The sequence below is a fragment of the Carlito syrichta genome, unplaced genomic scaffold (genome assembly GCF_000164805.1).
Source record: "Carlito syrichta isolate Samal-C Ts95f unplaced genomic scaffold, Tarsius_syrichta-2.0.1 Scaffold302426, whole genome shotgun sequence".
NCBI classification, from domain to species: Eukaryota; Metazoa; Chordata; class Mammalia; order Primates; family Tarsiidae; genus Carlito; species Carlito syrichta.
Window position 1 is genome coordinate 218,923 of NW_007246522.1, and position 18,978 is coordinate 237,900.

The following is an 18,978-nucleotide window of genomic DNA, read 5'->3' on the forward strand; positions in this document are numbered from 1 at the left end:
AACAAAAAAAAAAAAAAAAAAAAGAGTGAGCCGAGACATAAAATCTAGAGAGAAACACATAATTCCAAAAATTAAAAAAACCTAATATAACCTGCAATATTATAAATGAATTTCACAGACATGATATTGACTGAAAGAGGCACAGAGTGTATACCATATGCTCCCAATGCCACAAAACAAGTGGCAACCGAAACCTGAATAGTGGGAGGTTCTATACAGAAGACTGCTAGGGTGCTGGGAACATTCAATAGCTGGATCTGGGTATGGTTAATAGACACATACACATGTACAAACTCTGATGAGCTGTTCCTTTACGATGTGTGTGCATCACTAGATGTACATTAGACCTCGATAATAAAAAGGAAAATAGTTGAAAAAACAAACATTGGAAGCTGAACTATCAAAAATAGGAACAGTTAGTATTATCAGTTTTATGTTATCTTCTCTATATTTCATTTAAAAGTGGAAAGTTGGAAGGCTGAGGCGTAAGGATCTCAGGAGCCCAGCAGGCCAACACTGGGATGGCCGTGCACTCCAGCCTGGGCAGCGAAGTGACACTACAACTCAAAAATAAATAAATAAATAAAAGTGGAAAGTCTAATGGCTCACGCCTATAATTCCAGCATTTAGGGAGGCCAAGGTGAGAGGACAGCTTAAGCCTAGGAGATTGAGAATAGCCTGGACAACATAGTGAGCCCTAGTCTCTACTAAACAAATTTAAAAATTAGCTGGTATGATGGCATGCACCTGTACTTCTAGCTACTTGAGAGGCTGAGGTGGAAGGATCACCTGAACCCAGGAAGTTGAGGCTGCAGTGAGCCGTGAAGGCGCCACTTCACTACAGCCTGGGTGACAGACTCTGACTCAAAAACCAAACCAAACAAAAAAATGTAATAAAAAACTAAAAGTGGAAAGTCTAAACATAAAAAAACCAAACATTAATGACTGAAGTTATCCATCTTTTAAAGAACAAATACCAACCAGGTTTTTGGTTTTCTGAGTTCGTCTCAGGCTCAGTGTCTCTTTCTGTGCCCCCGTCCTCTTGCTGTGTGCTCTGCAGACAAGCAGTATCTTCTGCTGGAGGAGGTGTCCTAGGCAGAAGAGGTGGTGGTTAACTCGGACTTCAGGAGATGACTGGGCAAAGGTCTGGCTTTCTGCAGGAGCTTCCCAGCAGAAGGGAAGACAGGCATGACATGATAAGTGCTGTCACCCTGGAGCAGAGCTACACAGGGCTTGTGGCTCGTTCACAGATGACCTGGACAGGGCCGCCAGCTCTGCTCACTGCTGTGTCCCCTGCGCCAAGCATAGTACACGAAAAGGCACCAACTCATTTGCCAAGGTAGTTTTCCTCTCACCTCCACTGAACTGTGGGAATGACGACCCACGCTGGCAGCTGCCCACTTCAAGCAGGGTAAAGGGGCACAGGGTGAAAAGCCAGGCTCCCCCCGCCCCTCCTTGCTCTCAGGCCGTCTTCCCGAGACCATCCCCATGACCAGCTGGTGCTCATCTCCAGAAACAAACTATCGCCAACTTGATCTCTCTCCCTAAAACACACACACATTTAAACACAAGGAAACCTACTAAATGCAACATGCTGTTTCTTGTTTTCTTATACTTAATAACTAGCTAGAGATAAATCGTGTGGTTCTTGTGGTTCTCTGAGCAGGTAACCACATCTGTGTGTGTTCAGTATTTAAAAATAAGTACAGGCCAGGCTCGGTGGCTCAGCTTGTAATCCCAGCACTTTGGGAGGCCGAGGCAAGTGGACTGCCTGAGTCCGCAGGTTCGAGACCAGTCCCGGCAACTTGGTGAGATCTTATCTCTACAATAAATAAAAAATTAGCCACGCGTGGTAGCGATTGCCTGTAGCTCTGGCTACCTGGAAGGCTGAGGCGGAAGGTTCACCTGAGCCCAGTAGGTTGACACTGGGTGGCCGTGAGCACGCCACTACACTCCAGCCCGGGTGACGGAGTGAGACTCCAACTCAAAAAATGAATAAAATACGTAAGCAAATAAATAAATAAGTACAAAGGTCTACACGGTGAAAACCTCCCTCTCAGTCTTGCTTCCCAGCCTCCCAGCTCCCCCCTTCCTCGAGGGTGTTCATGTAATTTGGGCTTTTTGTACACCTTTTAGAGCTAATTCAAGCCAAAATGAACAAGCCTCCGAGGAGACGTCCCTCGGGGCCCATGGCATGGCTCTCTGCAGACGGCGCGAGGCACTGCTCCAGCCGCCGGGGGGCCCTCCTCAGGCCTTACCCGCCTCACCTCTGCAGCCGCCCGCCCTCCTCTTCCCCCTTGCCACTGGCCTCCTTCACGCGATGCTCCCGTCAGGCCTGTTCCTTCCTCCTCACACACTCATCACGCGGAGACTCTCCTCAGACTCCAGCAAACCAAGAACCTCCCAGCGGCTTTCCTGAACTCCAGGCTTACGTTTCAACACTAAAACTTAACAAAGCCACACTCAGTGCCTCTTCCTGTCCAATGGGCTGCTCTCTGGGAAACGCCTGTACCTGCCAACTGTCTCGCGTCCTGTGGGACACTAGGGCTCAGAACTGCAGAGCCAGCTCCCCCACATCTGCCAGCTGGTCAGTCCTGTGACTTCCAAAGCCGCCTGTGCTCTCTTCCAGTTACTGCAGCATGGGGCCATCCTCCTCATTTCTGACGACAGTCACTGCCCGCTTCCCTATTCGTCTCACCATGCACTGTCCTCCTCACCTCAGTGTGCTATTTTTTTTTTAAGTTGAAGTCTCACTCCGTCAGCCAGGCTGGAGTGCAGTGGCATGCTCACGGCCACCCCAGCGTTGACGTGCCGAGCTCCGGCGATCCTTCCACCTCGGCCTTACACGTAGACAGAACTTAGGTATGTGCTACCATGCCTGGCTAATTTTTTAATTTATTGTAGAGATGGGGTCTTGCTAAGTTGCCCAGACTGCAATTTTTTGATTTATTGTAGACACAGGGTCTCACCATGTTGCTAGGCTGGTCTCAAGTCCGTGGTCTCAGGTCTCTTGCCTCAGCCTCCCAAAGTGCTGGGATTACAGGCTTGAGCCACCGTGCCTGGCCTCAGTATGCTATTTATTCAGTTGTATTTTAGAATTTTACAAAACTTTTCACTGTTCACTGGTCATCTACTTCGGTTTAAAGGCTGGAACTTGATCGTCAGAGTGGTCTGCACCTAGCTTCCAACCCAGCCTTGTAAACCTGCTTTCTACCAAACTCCACCACTTACCGTGTACTCTTAACTTGCTACAAACTCACCCCTATCTCCTCATCCTTTCTCAAAAAGTTGCTTCCCCACAGCCTTAAATAGTGTCCCTGTCTCCCTCTTCAGTTCTTGGAGAACACCCATCTTGTTCTCTAAGAACTGTTTGAAATGGAGTCTTCTTCTGGGCAGGCTCCCTCTATAAAACCCCCAAGTATCCGCACCTTTCTCTGCTCTGTGTTCGCGACCCTGGGTATGTCACACTCCTGCTCAATTACAAAATCACAGCATGGAAGGGGATCATGCAGAGCCTTTGCACAGAGCTGAGGCTCAACATTAAGTGTTTCCCCTAAGCAACCAAGCCTCGTTTTTATTAAATCTGCAAAGCTGTAGTGACAGCTTGATTTCCAGAAGAATATCCTGAGGAGGGATCCAAGATGACTAACTGGAAGCAGCTAGTGAGTGACTCTCTCAGAGAGAGGGTCTAAATAGTGACTATTAGTTCTTCAGGAGCCCGTCTAGAGGACCGTCTTGAAGTTCGCTGGAAAAGCATCGGGGTTGCTGAGAACAAAGGAGAGCGAGTCCCAGCAGCCCACCAAACCGGCCAAGTCAAGCTCCAGGAGAGGATTCCCCACGAAGGGAAGGCGTGAGTGTCTGCAACCCCTGAGGTCTCACACACCTCTCATGGGCCATGGCAACCCTAGTCCAGGGAAGGAGCCCCTCAACTCCCCCTGACAAGAGGTGCACCACTCAAGCACATGTGGAGCCCAGCAGGCTCCTGCTCCCTGAGAGGTCTGGCCCTGGCTGCTACCACCCACCAAAGAAGGAGCCCCCGCCAAGGACAGACATTGCAGTTGTGGACTGTGACACCCCGCTGACCTGGCGGTCAAGAGCCTACAGAGGCCGGCTCAGCCTCCCATGACTTCCCCTCCCCCACTGCCTCTGCCCCTGCATCTCCAGGATTCTCAGCCAGTCAGGCCTCTGCCTCCTGCAGCTTAGGGAGGGAGTCGAGAGAAGGGACAGACACATGCATGCACGGAACCAACATCACAGCCTCACGTCCCCCTGGCTTCCAATCAGGCAGAGAAAAGATGTCCCACCCCACCTGGATTCTGCAGCAGAGTGCTGCCAGGCTCTTCCCAGCTGCCGCCACTGCTGCCTCTGCTCTACCCACACACAGGCCAGAGAAAGAACTTCTCCGTGACTCAGCCAGGAAGGGCCCCTGCCACCTGCAGCTTAGGGAGAGAGTGGAGAGACAGGTAAGGTCTGGGCACCCAGGACCAATACCACAGACACCCACCCCTGAGGCTTTCATCCAGGCAGACAGCGCCCTCCGACCCTAACTGAATTCTGCGGCAGCGTGCTGCCAGGCTCTTCCCAGCTACGCCTCCCACATGCAGGCCACAGAAGGAAGGGGGAGGAAAGACATTTCCACGGCTTCCAGCTAGCACCACTGTCTCCATCCCCGCTGCCCACAGGTCAGGAAGGGAGTAAAGAGACAGGCCACTTCTGTATATCCAGAGAACTGATGTCACAGACACCCATCCCCATGACTTCTTCCCAAGGGGGAACTCCTGGCGCCGCAAAGGCGCCCTGTCCTGCCTAAATACTAAAGCTGTGGTTCAATACTTCCCTGAGGACAAAACCTCCAGAGGTTGCTGCGAGGCCCTCCCAAATCACCACTACCCACTGCAAGTCAGAGACAGGACAGGGAACCGGAGCACTAACCCTAGCCAATCTACCATACACAGCATATACCACAGACATATCCACAAGGGAAAAAAAGAAGAAAATTTTAAGAAGCCTCATCCCAGTAATAGTAGGCTTAAAAAAAGAAAAGAAAAGAATATTCTCCCACAGATGAGAAGGAATCCACGCAAGAACACTGGCAGTACCATAAGCAAGAGTGTTTCCACAGCACAAAGGATTCCACCAGCTCCTGACATCAAACCCCACCAGAATGAGCTTTCCCTGATGACAGAGAATTCAGATTATGGTGGCAAAGAAGCTCAACAAGATCTAAGAGAAGTAGATACTCAAACAGGTCACAAAAACAGTCCAAGAATCAAAAGCTGACAAAGCCATTCTAAGAAAGAACTAAAGTCAACTTCTGAAGAATTCAGAACTTTGCTTCAGGAATTTCAAATCACAGTTGCAAGCCTTAAAAGACTTGACCAGGTAGAAGAAAAATGTAGAACTGGAAGGCTCATCTTTTGAATTAACCCAGTCAGGCAAAAATAAAGAAAAAAGAACTTTAAGAAAAGAATAAAGCCTTTGAAAGGTATGGGATTATGCAAAGAGACCAGATTTACATTTGACTGGCATTTCTGAGAGACAAGTCAAAAATGAAAACAACCTGAACAACTTTTTAAAGACATAATCCAAAAAAACTTCTCCCATTTTGCTATAAAGATTGCCATGCAGACAGAAGAAATTCAGTGGTACATTTAGTCCGTTCACATTCAGGCTAATTATTGAGATGTGCGAGTTTATTCCTATCATGAAGTTCTTATAGAGTTTACTGGTGTTGCTGCTGCTTGTTTTCTTGTTGTCTTTCTTTTGATTTTTGGGTTGATTCATGTGTGTTTTCAATCTTTTTTCTGCATTCTTGTAAAGGGCACTGTCGATCTTTTTTTCCTTTCTTTGTGTTTGATACTTTATTAAATGTTCCTATAGAGCTGGTCTAGAGGCAGCATAAACTCTTAGGGATTGAACATCTGGGAAGGATTTAAATTCTCCACCACTGATGAAACTTAGCTTAGCTGCGTAGGTAATTCTTGGTTGAAATTGTTTATCTTTGAGGACTTTGAAGATTGGGCTCCAAGCTCTCCTAGCCTGAAGTGTTTCTGTAGATAAGTCTGCTGCTATTCTAACTGGTCTTCCCCAGTGGGTAGTCTGACCTGTCTCTTTTGCTGCCTTTAGGATTTTTTCTTTTATACCTACTATTTTTTTTAAATGGCTCTTCAGCGCCAACCATCTTCTGCAGCTCTTCAGGTCAGGGTTATACCTACTTTGTGTGGGCAAATTACTATGCATCTGTGATTTGGTCTTTTCATTTGCTGTCTTGTAGGGGTTCTTTGAATCTCTTGCATTTGAATGGTTGCATTACTGATGAGATGAGGGACGTTTTCTTGGATAATTTCATGGAATGTTTGTTCCAGGATGGTCTCTGTCTCTCTAGCTGCCTCATAGCTTCTAATGAATCTTAGGTTTGGCCTCTTGAAATAATCACTCATCTCTTGGAGGTTCTGTTCTGTCTTTTAAAGCCTCTTTTGTATGTTTTTAACAATTTGGGTTAGTTCCACATTTTGGTCCTCAAGCGCTGAGATTCTTTCTTCTGTTTTCCATGCTTGTCAGTTTGTTGTTTATTTCATTCACTGTACTCTTTACTGCTGTTATCTCAGTTATCAACTCCTTCATTCTTTCTTCTGGTCTCCCATTTTTATTTGTTGTCTCTATTAATATCTTGACACCTGGGATTGTGGTTTGAGACAGTCATCCTGAGGGCTCTTCATTGTTTGAGTTCTGGAGTCTGTGTTCTCAGTGGCTGACCTCCCAGGGGTCTGTGTGGACTCATATTCTTCCTTTGGTTTTTCTTCATTTGTGTAGTTTCTCTCCCCATCCCCTTTTTTAACCTCTTCTTTAACTGTGTTGTTCAGTGATGGGGGAATAGCTTTTATTTCTGTTTGCTCGATCTCCTATTCTTCCTTATGTAGAACCTCAGGTTTTGTTCAATTCTGAAGCTGAAGAAATTCACAGAACTCTTGAGAGGTACTATACGAGACAACCACCCCCAAGGCACATAGTCAACAGACTATCCAAGGTTAGCATGAAAGAAAAATCTTAAAGGCAGCTAGAGAGAAGGGATGGACTACTGACCAAGGGAGACCCATAAGAATATCAGAAGACCTCTCAGTGAAACATTACAAACCAGAGGAATTTGGGGGCCCATTTTTAGCATTCTTAAAGAAAAACAATGCCAGACAATAATTTCTTACCCCACCAAACTAAGCTTCATAAACAAAGGAAAAATAGTCCTTCCTAGGCAAACACTAAGGGAATCTGTCACTTTCAGACCAACCCTAAAAAGGATGCTTAAGGGAGTTTTAAACATGGAAATGAAAGAACAATAACACCTAACACAAAAGCACATGTAAGCACATAGTCTACAGACCATACAAATCAACCACAGAGCTGAGAACACAAAGCAGCTTTTTAACAACACTCTAATAGGAACAAATCCTCAAATATCCATAGCTAACTAGAACACTAATGGCCTAAATGCTCCACTTTAAAGGCACAGAGTAGCAAATTGGATTAAAAAACACGAACCATCCTTCTGCTGTCTTTACTTCTAATGACACCCATGTGCTCAAGGTAAAGGGATGGAAAAAGACCTTCCATGCAAACAGAAAACAAAAAAAGAGCAGTTGTCACTATTCTTATCTCAGATAAGACATACTTTAAGCCATAAAAGTAAAAAAGGACAATCATAAAGGGCTCGATTCAACAAGAATAAATATCTATCTTAAAAATATATGTAACCAGCATTGGAGCACCCAGATTTATAACATAATTGCTTCTTAACCTAAGAGAGGATACAGGCAGCTACATAATAATAGTGGGGGATTTCAGCACCCCACTGATAGCTTTAGGCAGGTCATCAGGGCAAACAACAAAGAAATCCTGAATTTAAACATGACACAACCAATTGGATCTAACAGACATCTACAGAACATTTCTCCAAACAACCACAGAATTACATTATTCTCAACTACACAAGGAACATACTCTAATGACCACATACTTGGTCATAAATCAAGCTTAAATAAATTCCCCCAAATTAAAATAATACCAAGCATCTTCTCCGACTACAGTGGAATAAAGACAGAAATCAATACCAAGAGCCGGGCTTGGTGGCTCAGCCTGTAATCCCGCGCCTTTGGGAGGTTGAGGTGAGTGGATTGCCTGAGCCCGCGGGTTCGAGACCCGCCTGGACAACTTGGCGAGACCTCATCTCTATAATAAATCAAAAAAATGAGCCGGGCGTGGTAGCGTGCGCCTGTAGTTCCAGCTACTTGGAAGGCTGAGGCAGAAGGATCGCTGGAGCCCAGCAGGTCGAGGGTGCGGTGGCTGGGAGTGGCCACTGCACTCCAGTCTGGGTGACAGAGTGAAACTCCAACTCAAAAAAAAAAAAAAAAAAGAGATCAATACCAAGAAGAGCCCTCAAAAACACACAAACATAAGAAAATTAAACAGCTTGTTCCTGAATAATTTTGGGGTAAACAATGAAATCAAGTAAAAATTTAAAAATTATTTGAAATAAATGAAAACAAAGACACAACATTATCAAAACCTCTAGGATGCCACAAAAATAGTGCTCAATGGAAAGTCTGTAAAACAGGAAAACAGGAAGCTCTCAAATAACCTAATGCTTCACCTACATAAACTAGAAAACAAAAATAAACTAAACCCAAAGACAGCAGAAGAAAAGAAATACCCAAAGTCAGAACAGAACTAAATGAAAGTAAGACCAAAAATCCATACAAAGAATCAGTGAGTCAAATCCTGTTTCTTTGAAAGAATAATAAACAAGATTGACACACCCCTGACCAGATAGAGAGAGAGAGAGAGAGAGACAGAGACAGACACACACAGACACAGAATATTCAAATAAATACAAAAAAAAATGAAAAAGAAAACAACCAATTCTGAAGAAATACAAAAAATTATCAGATAAAGGACTTTGGCAAAATCTCATAAATAAATGTGCAAAAGACAGTCACATTCCTATACACCAACAATAAACAAACAGAAATACAAATAAGAAGCATAATCCCACACACAATAGCCACATACACAAAAATGAAATACCTTGGCATCTTCCTAACCAGAGAAGTCACACACCTGTACAGTAAAAACTATGAAAAACTGCTCAAAGAAATCAAAGATGACACAAACAAATGGAAAAATATCTCATGCTCATGGATTGGAAGAATCTACTTTTTTTTTTTTGAGTTGGAGTCTCACTCTGTTGCCCAGACTGGAGTGCAGTGGCCGTTCCTGGCCACCGCAGCCTCGACCTGCTGGGCTCCGGCGATCCTTCCACCTCAGCCTTCCAAGTAGCCGGAATTACAGGCATGCGCTACCACACTCGGCTGATTTTTGATTTATTGTAGAGATGAGGTCTCACTGCCCAGGCGGGTCTTGAACCCGCGGGCTCAGGCAATCCACTCCCCTCAGCCTCCCAAAGGCGCGGGATTACAGGCTGAGCCACCGAGCCCGGCAGAATCTATGTTTTTAAGATATCCATCCTACCCAAGGCAGATGGACAGATTTAATGCAATACCCATTAAATTACCAGCAGCATTCTTCTCAGACGTGCAAATGACCACAAATAGCCAAAATAATACTCAGGAAATAAAAGCAGGAGGTATCACACTCCCAGATATTAAACTTTACTATAAAGCTACAAAAATCAAAACAGCCTGGTATTGGTACAAGACCAGGCATATAGACCAATGGAACAGGATTGAGATTCTAGAAGCAAAACCTCAGTTTCTCAACCAACTCATTTTCGATAAAGCCTCCACCATCAACTACTGGGGAGATGAGGATCTTTTCAGGAAATGGTGCTCAGAAAACCGGCTGGCACATGCAGAAAATTAAAACAAGACCCTTACCTATCACCACACACAAAAATCAACTCTAAATGTAAAACCTCAAACTACAACCTTAGAAAATGCAGGAGACACCCATATGGAAACTGGAACTGGCAACCAATTCCTGATCAAAACCCCACATGCCCATGCCATAAGAGATAAGATAGAGAAGTGGGGTCTCATCCAATGGAAAAGTTTCTGCAAAGCCAAAGAAACCATCAAGAGTGTGGGGAGACAGCCCACAGAATGGGAAAAAATATTTGCCAACTGTATATCTGACAAAGGCCTAACATCTAGGATCTACAAGGAACTTAAGTGTGCCAAAAAGAAAAAAATAAGCAGCCCCATTACCAAGTTATGCACAAAAGATATGAATAGATACTTCTCAAAAGAAGATATATGAGAGGCCAACAGATACATGAAAAAAGGTCTGCCTCACTAGTCATCAAAGAGATGCAAATTAAAAACCACACTGAGATACCACCTATCTCCAGTCAGGATGGCCATCATCAATAACTCAAAAAATAACAGATCCTGGAGAGGGTGCAGGGAAAAGGGAACACTTCTACACTGATGGTGGGAGTGTAAACCAGTACAACCTCTGTGGAAAACAGCATGGTGATTCCTAAAAGATCTAAAAATCGACCTTCCATATGACCCTGCAACCCCTCTGCTGGGAATATACCTGGAGGAACTCAAATCACTCTATGAAAAAGTTACCTGCACACGCATGTTTACTGCAGCATTATTCGCAACAGCAAAAACATGGAACCAACTGTGCTGCCCATCGAAAGAGGACTGGATTAAAAACAAATGATGGACTATTACACAGTCATGAAGAAGGACAAAATTATGAACTTCGCAGCAACTTGGATGGACATAGTCTATAATACTGAGTGATCTATCGTAGAAACAAAGAACTGAGTACCACATGTTCTCACTCATAAGCGATCCTTGAACGATTATCCTAATACTATAAGAAAGGGATTGGTAGTAGTGGGAAACTGCCAGGGGAGGGGGGCACACCTCATCACCAAGGGAACCTGCATAATGAACATTTGTATACCTAACCCTGAATTGTACTCCACATCTTTAAAATTAAAAATAAAAAAAAAATAATCAGAGCCTGTTATAAACATCTGTATGCATGTAAGTTAGAAAATCTAGAGGAAATAGATAGATTCTGGGAAACACACAACTTCCCAAGTTTTAAAAAGGAAGAAATTGAAACCTGTAAAGACCAATAACAAGTCATAACGTTGAATTAGTAACATAAAACTTCCCAACATGGAGGTGAAAGGACTGCTTGAGCCCAGGGGTTTGAGACCAGCCTAGGCAACTTGGCATGACCTTGTCTCTACAACAAATCAAAATATTAGCTGGATGTGGTGGTGCATGCCTGTAGTTTCGGCTACTTGAAGGTTGAAGCAGAAGGATCACCTGAGCCCAGCAGGTCGAGGCTGCAGTGGGTGTAAGCGTGCCACTGTACTCTACCAGCCTGGGTGACAAAGTGAGACTCCAATTCAAAAAACAAAAACAAAAACAAGCAAACCAAAAAACTTATCTACCACGAAAAGTCCTACACCAGACAGATTCATAGCTGAATTCTTCTAAACATATAGAAAAAGCTGATGCCAATGCCACTGAAATTACGCCAAGTAATTGAGAAGGAAGGACTCCTCTCTAACTCATTCTGCAAAGCCAATATCATCCTTATACCAAACAATGGCAGAGACTCAACAAAGAAAGAAAACTAGATACTGATATCTTTGATGAACATAGATGCAAAATCCTCAACAAAATACTAGCAAACCACATCCAGCAGCACATCAAAAAGATCATTATGATTAAGTGGGCTTTATTTCAAGGATGCAAGGCTGGCTCAACATATGCAAATCAATAAATGTAATCCATCACATAATCAGAAGTAAAAACAAGAACCACATGATTATTACAATAGGTGCAAAAAATTTTTGATAAAATCCAATATCCTTTCATGATAAAAACCTTCAACCACCTAGGCATTCAAGGAACATTTCTCAAAATAGTAAGAGTCATCTATGACAAACCCACAGCCAACATCATACTTACTGGGCAGAAGCTCGAAGCATTCTCCTTAAGAACTAGACCAAGACGAGGATGTCCACTCTCACATTCTTACTTAACATAGTACCAGAAGTACTAGTTCTAGCCAGAGAAATAGGGCAAGAGAAAGAAAGAAATGGAATTGAAATAGGCAAAGAGGAAATTAAATTATCTTTCGTTGCAGATGATATGATTCCACATCTAGAAAACCCTGAAGATTCCACCAAAGACTCCTAGCACTGATAAACAACTTCAGTAAAGTCTCAGGATACCAAATCAGTGCTCAAAAACCAGTTGCATTTTCATACCACAACATCATTCAAGCTGAGAACCAAATCAAGAACACAATCCCATTAACAGCCATACACATACAAAATAAAATTCCTCGGAATACATATAACCACAGAGGTGAAAGAGCTCTAAAACGAGGACTACAAAACACTGCTGAAATGACAGACAACGCAAACATGGCCAGGTGTGATGTCTCATGCCTGTAATCCCAGCACATTGGGAGGCCCAGATGGGAGGATTACTTGAGCCCAGGAGTTCAAGACCACCCTGGGCAACATAGCAAGACCTCATTTATATAAAAAAAAATTTTTTTTTAATTAACTGAGTGTGGTGGCATGTGCAGGAGGCTGAGGAAGGAGGACAGCTTGAACCCAGGAATTCAAGGCTGCAGTGCGTCATGACTGTGCCACCACATTTCAGTCTGGGTGAAAAAGAGAGACTCTGACTCAAAACAAAACAACAACAACAACAAAAACAAACCAAAAATCACAAAGATTACACAAACAAATGAAAAGCCATCTCATGCTTGTGGACTGGAAGAATCAATATTGTTAACATGTCCATGCTGCCTAAAGCAATCTACAGATCCAATGCAGTCCCTATCAAACCACCAGCATCATTTTTCACAGATCTAGAAAAAACAAAAACAAACTTAAACTCATATGGAAGCAAAAAAGAGTCTGAATAGCCAAAGCATCCTAAGCAAATAGAACAACGCCAGAGGCATTGCATTGCCAGACTTCAAACTTCACTACAAGGCTACAGTAACCAAAACAGCATAGTACTGACATAAAAACAGACACATAGACCAATGGGAAAGAACCGAGAAAACAGAAGTAAAACCACTGACCTACGACTAAATCATCTTTGAAAAGTCAATAAAAACAAATATTGGGGAAAGGACACACTATTTTACAAATGGTGCTGGGAAAACTGGCTAGCCACATGCAGAAGAACAAAGCTGAACTTTTTCCTCTCACCATATACTCATTAACTCAAGATGGGTTAATGACTTAAACGTAAGACCTTAAACTATAAAGATCCTAAAAGAAAGCTTAAGAAACACTCTCCTGGACACTGGTCTAGGCAAGAATTCATGACCAAGATCTCAAAAGTGAATGCAGTAAAAACCAAAATTGACAAGTAGAACCTAATTAAACTAAAGAGCTTCTGCGCAGCAAAAGAAACCAACAGAGTAAAGAGACAATCTACATGATGGGAGAAAATATTTGTAAACTATGCATTCAACAAATGCTAAACACCCCAAATCTGTAAGGAACTTAAATTAACTAACAGGAAAAAAAACTTATTAAAAAGCGGACAAAAAAAATGAACAGATATTCTCAAAGAAAGACATATAAGCAGCCAACAAACATGAAAAAAATATTCAGCATCACCTATCAGCACAGAAATGCAAATCAAAACAGCCATAAGATACCATCTCACACCAGTCAGAAAGGCTATTATTAAAAAGTAAACAACAAAACCCAACAGATGCTGGCAAGGTTGCAGAGAAAAGGGAACTCCCATACACTGTTGGTGGGAATTTATTCTAAGGTCAGCCCCTGTAGAAAGCAGTCTGCAGATTTTGCAAAGAATGAGAAATAGATATTCCATTTGATCTAGTAATCCCACTACTGGGTATATACCCCGAAGACCATAAATCCAAAAAGACACCTGCACTTGTATGCTTACCACAGCACTACTCACAGTAGCAAGAAAAAAGAACTAAGCTAGGTACCCATCAATGGTGGGCTGGATAAGGAAAATGTGGTATATATACACCATGAAATACAGCCGTAATAAAAGAACAAAATCATGTCCTTTGCAGCAACCTGGATATAGCGGGAGGCCATCATTCTAAGTGAATTATCACAGAAACAGAAAACCAAATACCACATGTCCTCACTTGCAAGTGAGAGCTAAACACTGCAAAGACACAGGCATGAAGCACACAGCAGACACTGGGCACTCCTAAAGGGAGGGAGGGGGAGAGGTAGGGGCTGAGAAACCACCCATCGGGCACCGTGCTCCACCTGGTGGGTCAGCTCAGCAAAGGCCCAAGCCTCACCAGCACACAACATATCCATGGACCAGTCCTGCACTTGTACCTCTATAGTCCAACATAAAAATTAAAAAACAAACAAAAGAAGATCTTGTAAGTATGGGAAAATTTTTCTTGTTTTTTGAAAGGGGGTAGAAATCAACTTGTATCCTAATCCCACAGGCACCAAATTGTATTAAGATAACAATTTTAAAACTTTAGACTATAAACTATTTTCATCTTTGCCATATTGTTTTAATTCCCCCAACTTAGGAATCTTTTTGAGTTGGAGTCTCACTCTGTCACCCAGACTGGAGTGCAGTGGCCGCTCCTGGCCATCGCAGGCTCACCTGCTGGGCTCCGGCAATCCTTCTGCCTCAGCCTTCCAAGTAGCCGGAATTACAGGCATGCGCTACCATGCCCGGTTGATTTTTTGATTTATTGTAGAGATGAGGTCTCACCAAGTTGCCCAGGCGGGTCACCAAGCCCCCTAAACCCAGTGGGTCACTAGAGCCAGGATCAGGATCAGTCCTCAGTTCTCATTCACTCGGCCTGTGGGCAGCACCGGGCCTGGCTTATCACTCCCTGCCTGGGAAATGCTTCCCTCGCCTGCCATTCTGGACACCTGCTCCCAGGCTTCTTTCTACCCTCCTGGCCAAGCCTTCTCAGGCTCCTAAGGCTCCTCCCCATGTCCCCACCCCCCTCTCGTGCTCCCCACGGAGGTCCCAGCTCATCCTCTGACCTTTCCACTCAGCATTTTGGGCCTTCTGGAGGTCTCCCTGCTTTAAATACCAAGGTTCTGCTATGAGGCTCACACAGTCACTCACTACAAATCCATTGTGCTTGGAAAACTCATCAGCTACAGCTTCAAAATATATTCAGAAGTCAGCGACCTCTAACCACCCACACAGAGCCACCCAGTCCAAGCCACCATCCTCCTGTCCTAAACTCCTAACACAATCTCTGTCCCCCACCCCCCACCAACTTTTTTTTTTATGTTGAGTCTCTCTGTCGCCCAGGCTGGAGTGCAATGGCACACTCAAGGCCACTACAGCCTCGACCTGCTGGGCTCAGGTGATCCTTCTGCCTCAGCCCTCCAAGTAGCCAGAACTACAGGTGCGCGCCTCGACGCCTGGCTAATTTTTGATTTATTGTAGAGATAAGGTCTCACCAAGTTGTCCAGGCTGGTCTCAAACCCGTGGGTTCAGGCAATCCTCTCACCTCAGCCTCCCCATGTGCTGGGACTACAGGTGTGAGCCATGGCACCTGGCATCCAGTCTATTCTTAACACAGCAGCCAAAGGTCTCCTTTTGTCTAAGTCGCTGCTCTGCTCAAACCCTCTCGCGTCTCCTATCAACTCCGGGGGAGCCCGTTCCTGGCCATGGCCTTGGTCCCAGCAAGACGCAGCTTGGACCTCCTCTGGCCTCTGTCCCTGTGGGTGGCCCTTCTTGCTGCCCTCGCCACAGTTTCTTCCTCCCTGCTCTCCAGACTCAGCAGCCAGGCCCTCCCTCTGCCCAGGGAGCCTCTCCCAGGCATCTGCAAGGATGCCTCGCCTGGTGTCTTTGCTCAGTCTTCCCCCAGCTTCCTTCCTGCTTTAATTCGCCCCGCCTCACATACCACCATCTGGTCCAGTGTGCTTGGAAATCTCATCAGCTACAGCTGGCAGGAAGGTTCTGTGGCATTTTCACTCACCCCGGCCCCACCCCCTCCTTGGCGTGGTGGTCTTGGTCTCGAGAAGGCCGCAGTCTGGTTCCTGTCCCCCTCCACCTAGGGGAAGCAGAGAAGACTTCAGGTGCAAATTATTGCATGCATCTGTTTGAACCTGTCTGGGGTCACCTGGAGACACCTAAAGGACTGAGCCTGGAAAGCAGGCAGGAAAAGCAGTAGGCACTGCTCCTAAAAGCTGCAAGGCACCACAGACCCACAGATGTCAAGGGATCGAGGCCTGGAGGAGAAGTGGAGTAAGACTCTTGGAGAAATAAGAAAATTCAAAAGCAGTCGTATATACAGGTGAACTTGGAAAGCTACATGCAGGCAGAGGTAAGATGCATGTTCAGAAGAGCTCCGAAAAGACTCTGAGAAGACTCAAGTCTTCACCTCAGGCTGATTTCTAGGATAAGGATATGGAGAAGCGGGAAGCATCGTGCATAGCTGACAAGATTGCAAAATGGGGCAACCATTGCAGACAACAGGATGGAGGTTCCTCCAAAATTAAATACAGAATTACCATATGATCCAGTAATTCCACTTCTGAGAATGTACCCCAGAGCAATGAAAGCAGGGACTCCAACAGATACCTGTGTACCCACATCCACAACTGTATCATCTGCCAACAAGCCAACAAGATGCAAGCTACCCAGTGTGCATGGACAGATGAATGCAGGCATGGATGCGACCTACACACACAATGGAATTTCTCCGGTCTTAAAAAAGAATGCAATTCTGACACATGCTACTGGGAGGAGGCACTCTGAAAACATTATGCTAAGTGAAATAAGCCAGATACAGAAGGACAAATATTGTGTGATTTCACTTACATGAGGCATCCAGAATAGGCAAATTCATAAAGACAGAGTAGAACAGGGATTAATGGGGGCTGGGGAGAGGGTAAATTGAGAGTTATTGTCTAATGAGTTCAGAGTTTCTGGGAAGATAAAAAAGTTCTGGAGATGGATAGTGATGATGGTTGTACAACACTGTAAATGTACCAAATGCCATCAAATCATACACTTAAAAATAATTAAAATAGCAAATTTTGTAATGTGTACTTTTACCATAAGAGAGGAAAACACATGCAATTTAAGAAGTTACTGTTGGCCGGGCATGGTGGCTCACACCTATAATCCCAGCACTTTGGGAGGCAGAGGCAAGAGGACTGTCTGAGCCCATGGGTTTGAGACCAGCCTAGGCAACATGGTGAGACCTCATTTCCACAGTAAATAAAAAAGTCAGTCCAGCATGCTAGCACATGCCTGTGATTCCAACTATTTGGAAGGTTGAAGTAGAAGGATCACCTGAGTCCAGCAGGTCGAGGCTGCAGTGGCCTTGAGCATGGATGGCACTGCACTCTAGCCTGGGCAACAGAGTGAGGCTCTCACTCAAAAAAAAAAAGTTACCGTTAATTGTTAAAGATATGGTGACGGTACTCTAGTCAGGCTTTTTAGTCAGGCTTTTAAAAGCCTTGTTGCTTCACACCCACACCAACACTTGGTATGTACTTTTCTTTTTCTCATTTCACCCTTTCTGGTGGGTGTGCAGTAATAGCATTTATTGTGTTTTTAATTTGCATCTCCCTGATGACTAATGAGTTTGAACACCTTTTCATGTATCAACTGGACATTGTGAAGTTGCTGCTCAAGTCTTTTGCCCACTTTCTTAGTAGGTGTCTGCAACTTTCTGACCGGAAGCAGCTCTTGAATGAAACACATGCAGTGCCCATCTCCCCCTCTGGGGGTTGCCCATCTCTCTGCACAGAGCAACTTTCATCGTAAAATCACTTGGAACAGTGTTGGGCAGTAACTCTAATTACGGCTTAGCATTCCATTCCACCAGAAATATATGTAAAAGTGCACCAAAAAGACATGTACCAGAATGTTTAAAGCACCACTGCTGGGAGTAGCCCTAAACTAGAAATTTTTCCAGTCAGCGATAGAATAGGTAAACAAATATGGCCTATTCATACAAAGGAACATTATGCAGCAATGTGAATTTAGATCTACAGCCACATACACAGTATGGTGAACTTCACAAACAATACTGAGTTAAAGAAGCAAGACACAAAAGAGACATACTACACGATTCCATTCAAAGCACAAAACCAGGGAAAACTCAGCTCTGCTTTTTTTCCACATCAGGAGAATGGCTCCTCTTGAGAGGAGGGAGGAGGCTCTGAGTCACGCCTTGATCTCAGGCTGGTTTAATTGACGTGCTCAGAAAACCCATCAAACCATACACTTCCAACATGTTCATGTTTCTGTAGGTGTGCTATATGCCAACAAAAAGTTACATATTTGAGATTTGTTTTACAATACTGCACCAAAAACAAGCGTGTGCATTTGGGAATGGGTAAAACAAGGTTTCCAAAAATCTTGTTAATTATTAAAGCTGAGTTATGGGCACATGGAGACTCACTAAACTATTCTACTTTCATAAATAATGTCCTTAACAATTGTGAGTTATTTCTACAAAAGAGTTCTTCCAAAAGGGAGACAGAAATCTACTTACGGGGTCTGGCTTAGGTTTTCTTCAACAGCTGGCATTTTAGCTTCTTTGTATAATTTTTTCAGTTTTTCTACATGTTCTGAATTATCAATGCCCATTCCCATTGACAAAATTTCAGCTCGAACATTATAATCAATGACTGAAGTTTTCAAATTTGAAAGACTTGTAATGTGCACCTTGAATCAAAGAAAAAAAACATAACACTTGCAGGAATCACTCTTTCAATTTTTTAAAAAAGTATCACCCAGGCTGGTCTTGTACTCCTAGGTTCCAGTGATTCTTCCTTCACCGCCTCCCAGGTAGCTGGGACTACAGGTGCATGCCACCATGCTCAACTCTTTAAATTTTTTTTTTATCAATATTTTTTATTATGGATTTGTGGGGTACAGTTAAGGGTTAGGTGTACAATTACGTTTCATTCAGGCACCCTGTTGATAAGAGGTGTTTCCCCATCTCCAGACAGATATTTGC

The 18,978-nt window shown here is 44.0% G+C and overlaps 1 protein-coding gene across 1 annotated transcript in view; it reads right to left on the reverse strand.

The window, feature by feature from the left end:
- The window catches only part of TDRD12 (tudor domain containing 12), a 104,167-nt gene that overhangs the window by 5,311 nt on the left and 79,878 nt on the right, over positions 1–18,978 (reverse strand). The window contains exons 22-23 of the mRNA XM_021711637.1: positions 18,511–18,683; positions 982–1,091 (exon numbers count right to left, since the gene is read on the reverse strand). Coding sequence (XP_021567312.1) covers positions 982–1,091; positions 18,511–18,683 — 283 coding nt within the window. The remainder of the gene's footprint in view (positions 1–981; positions 1,092–18,510; positions 18,684–18,978) is intronic.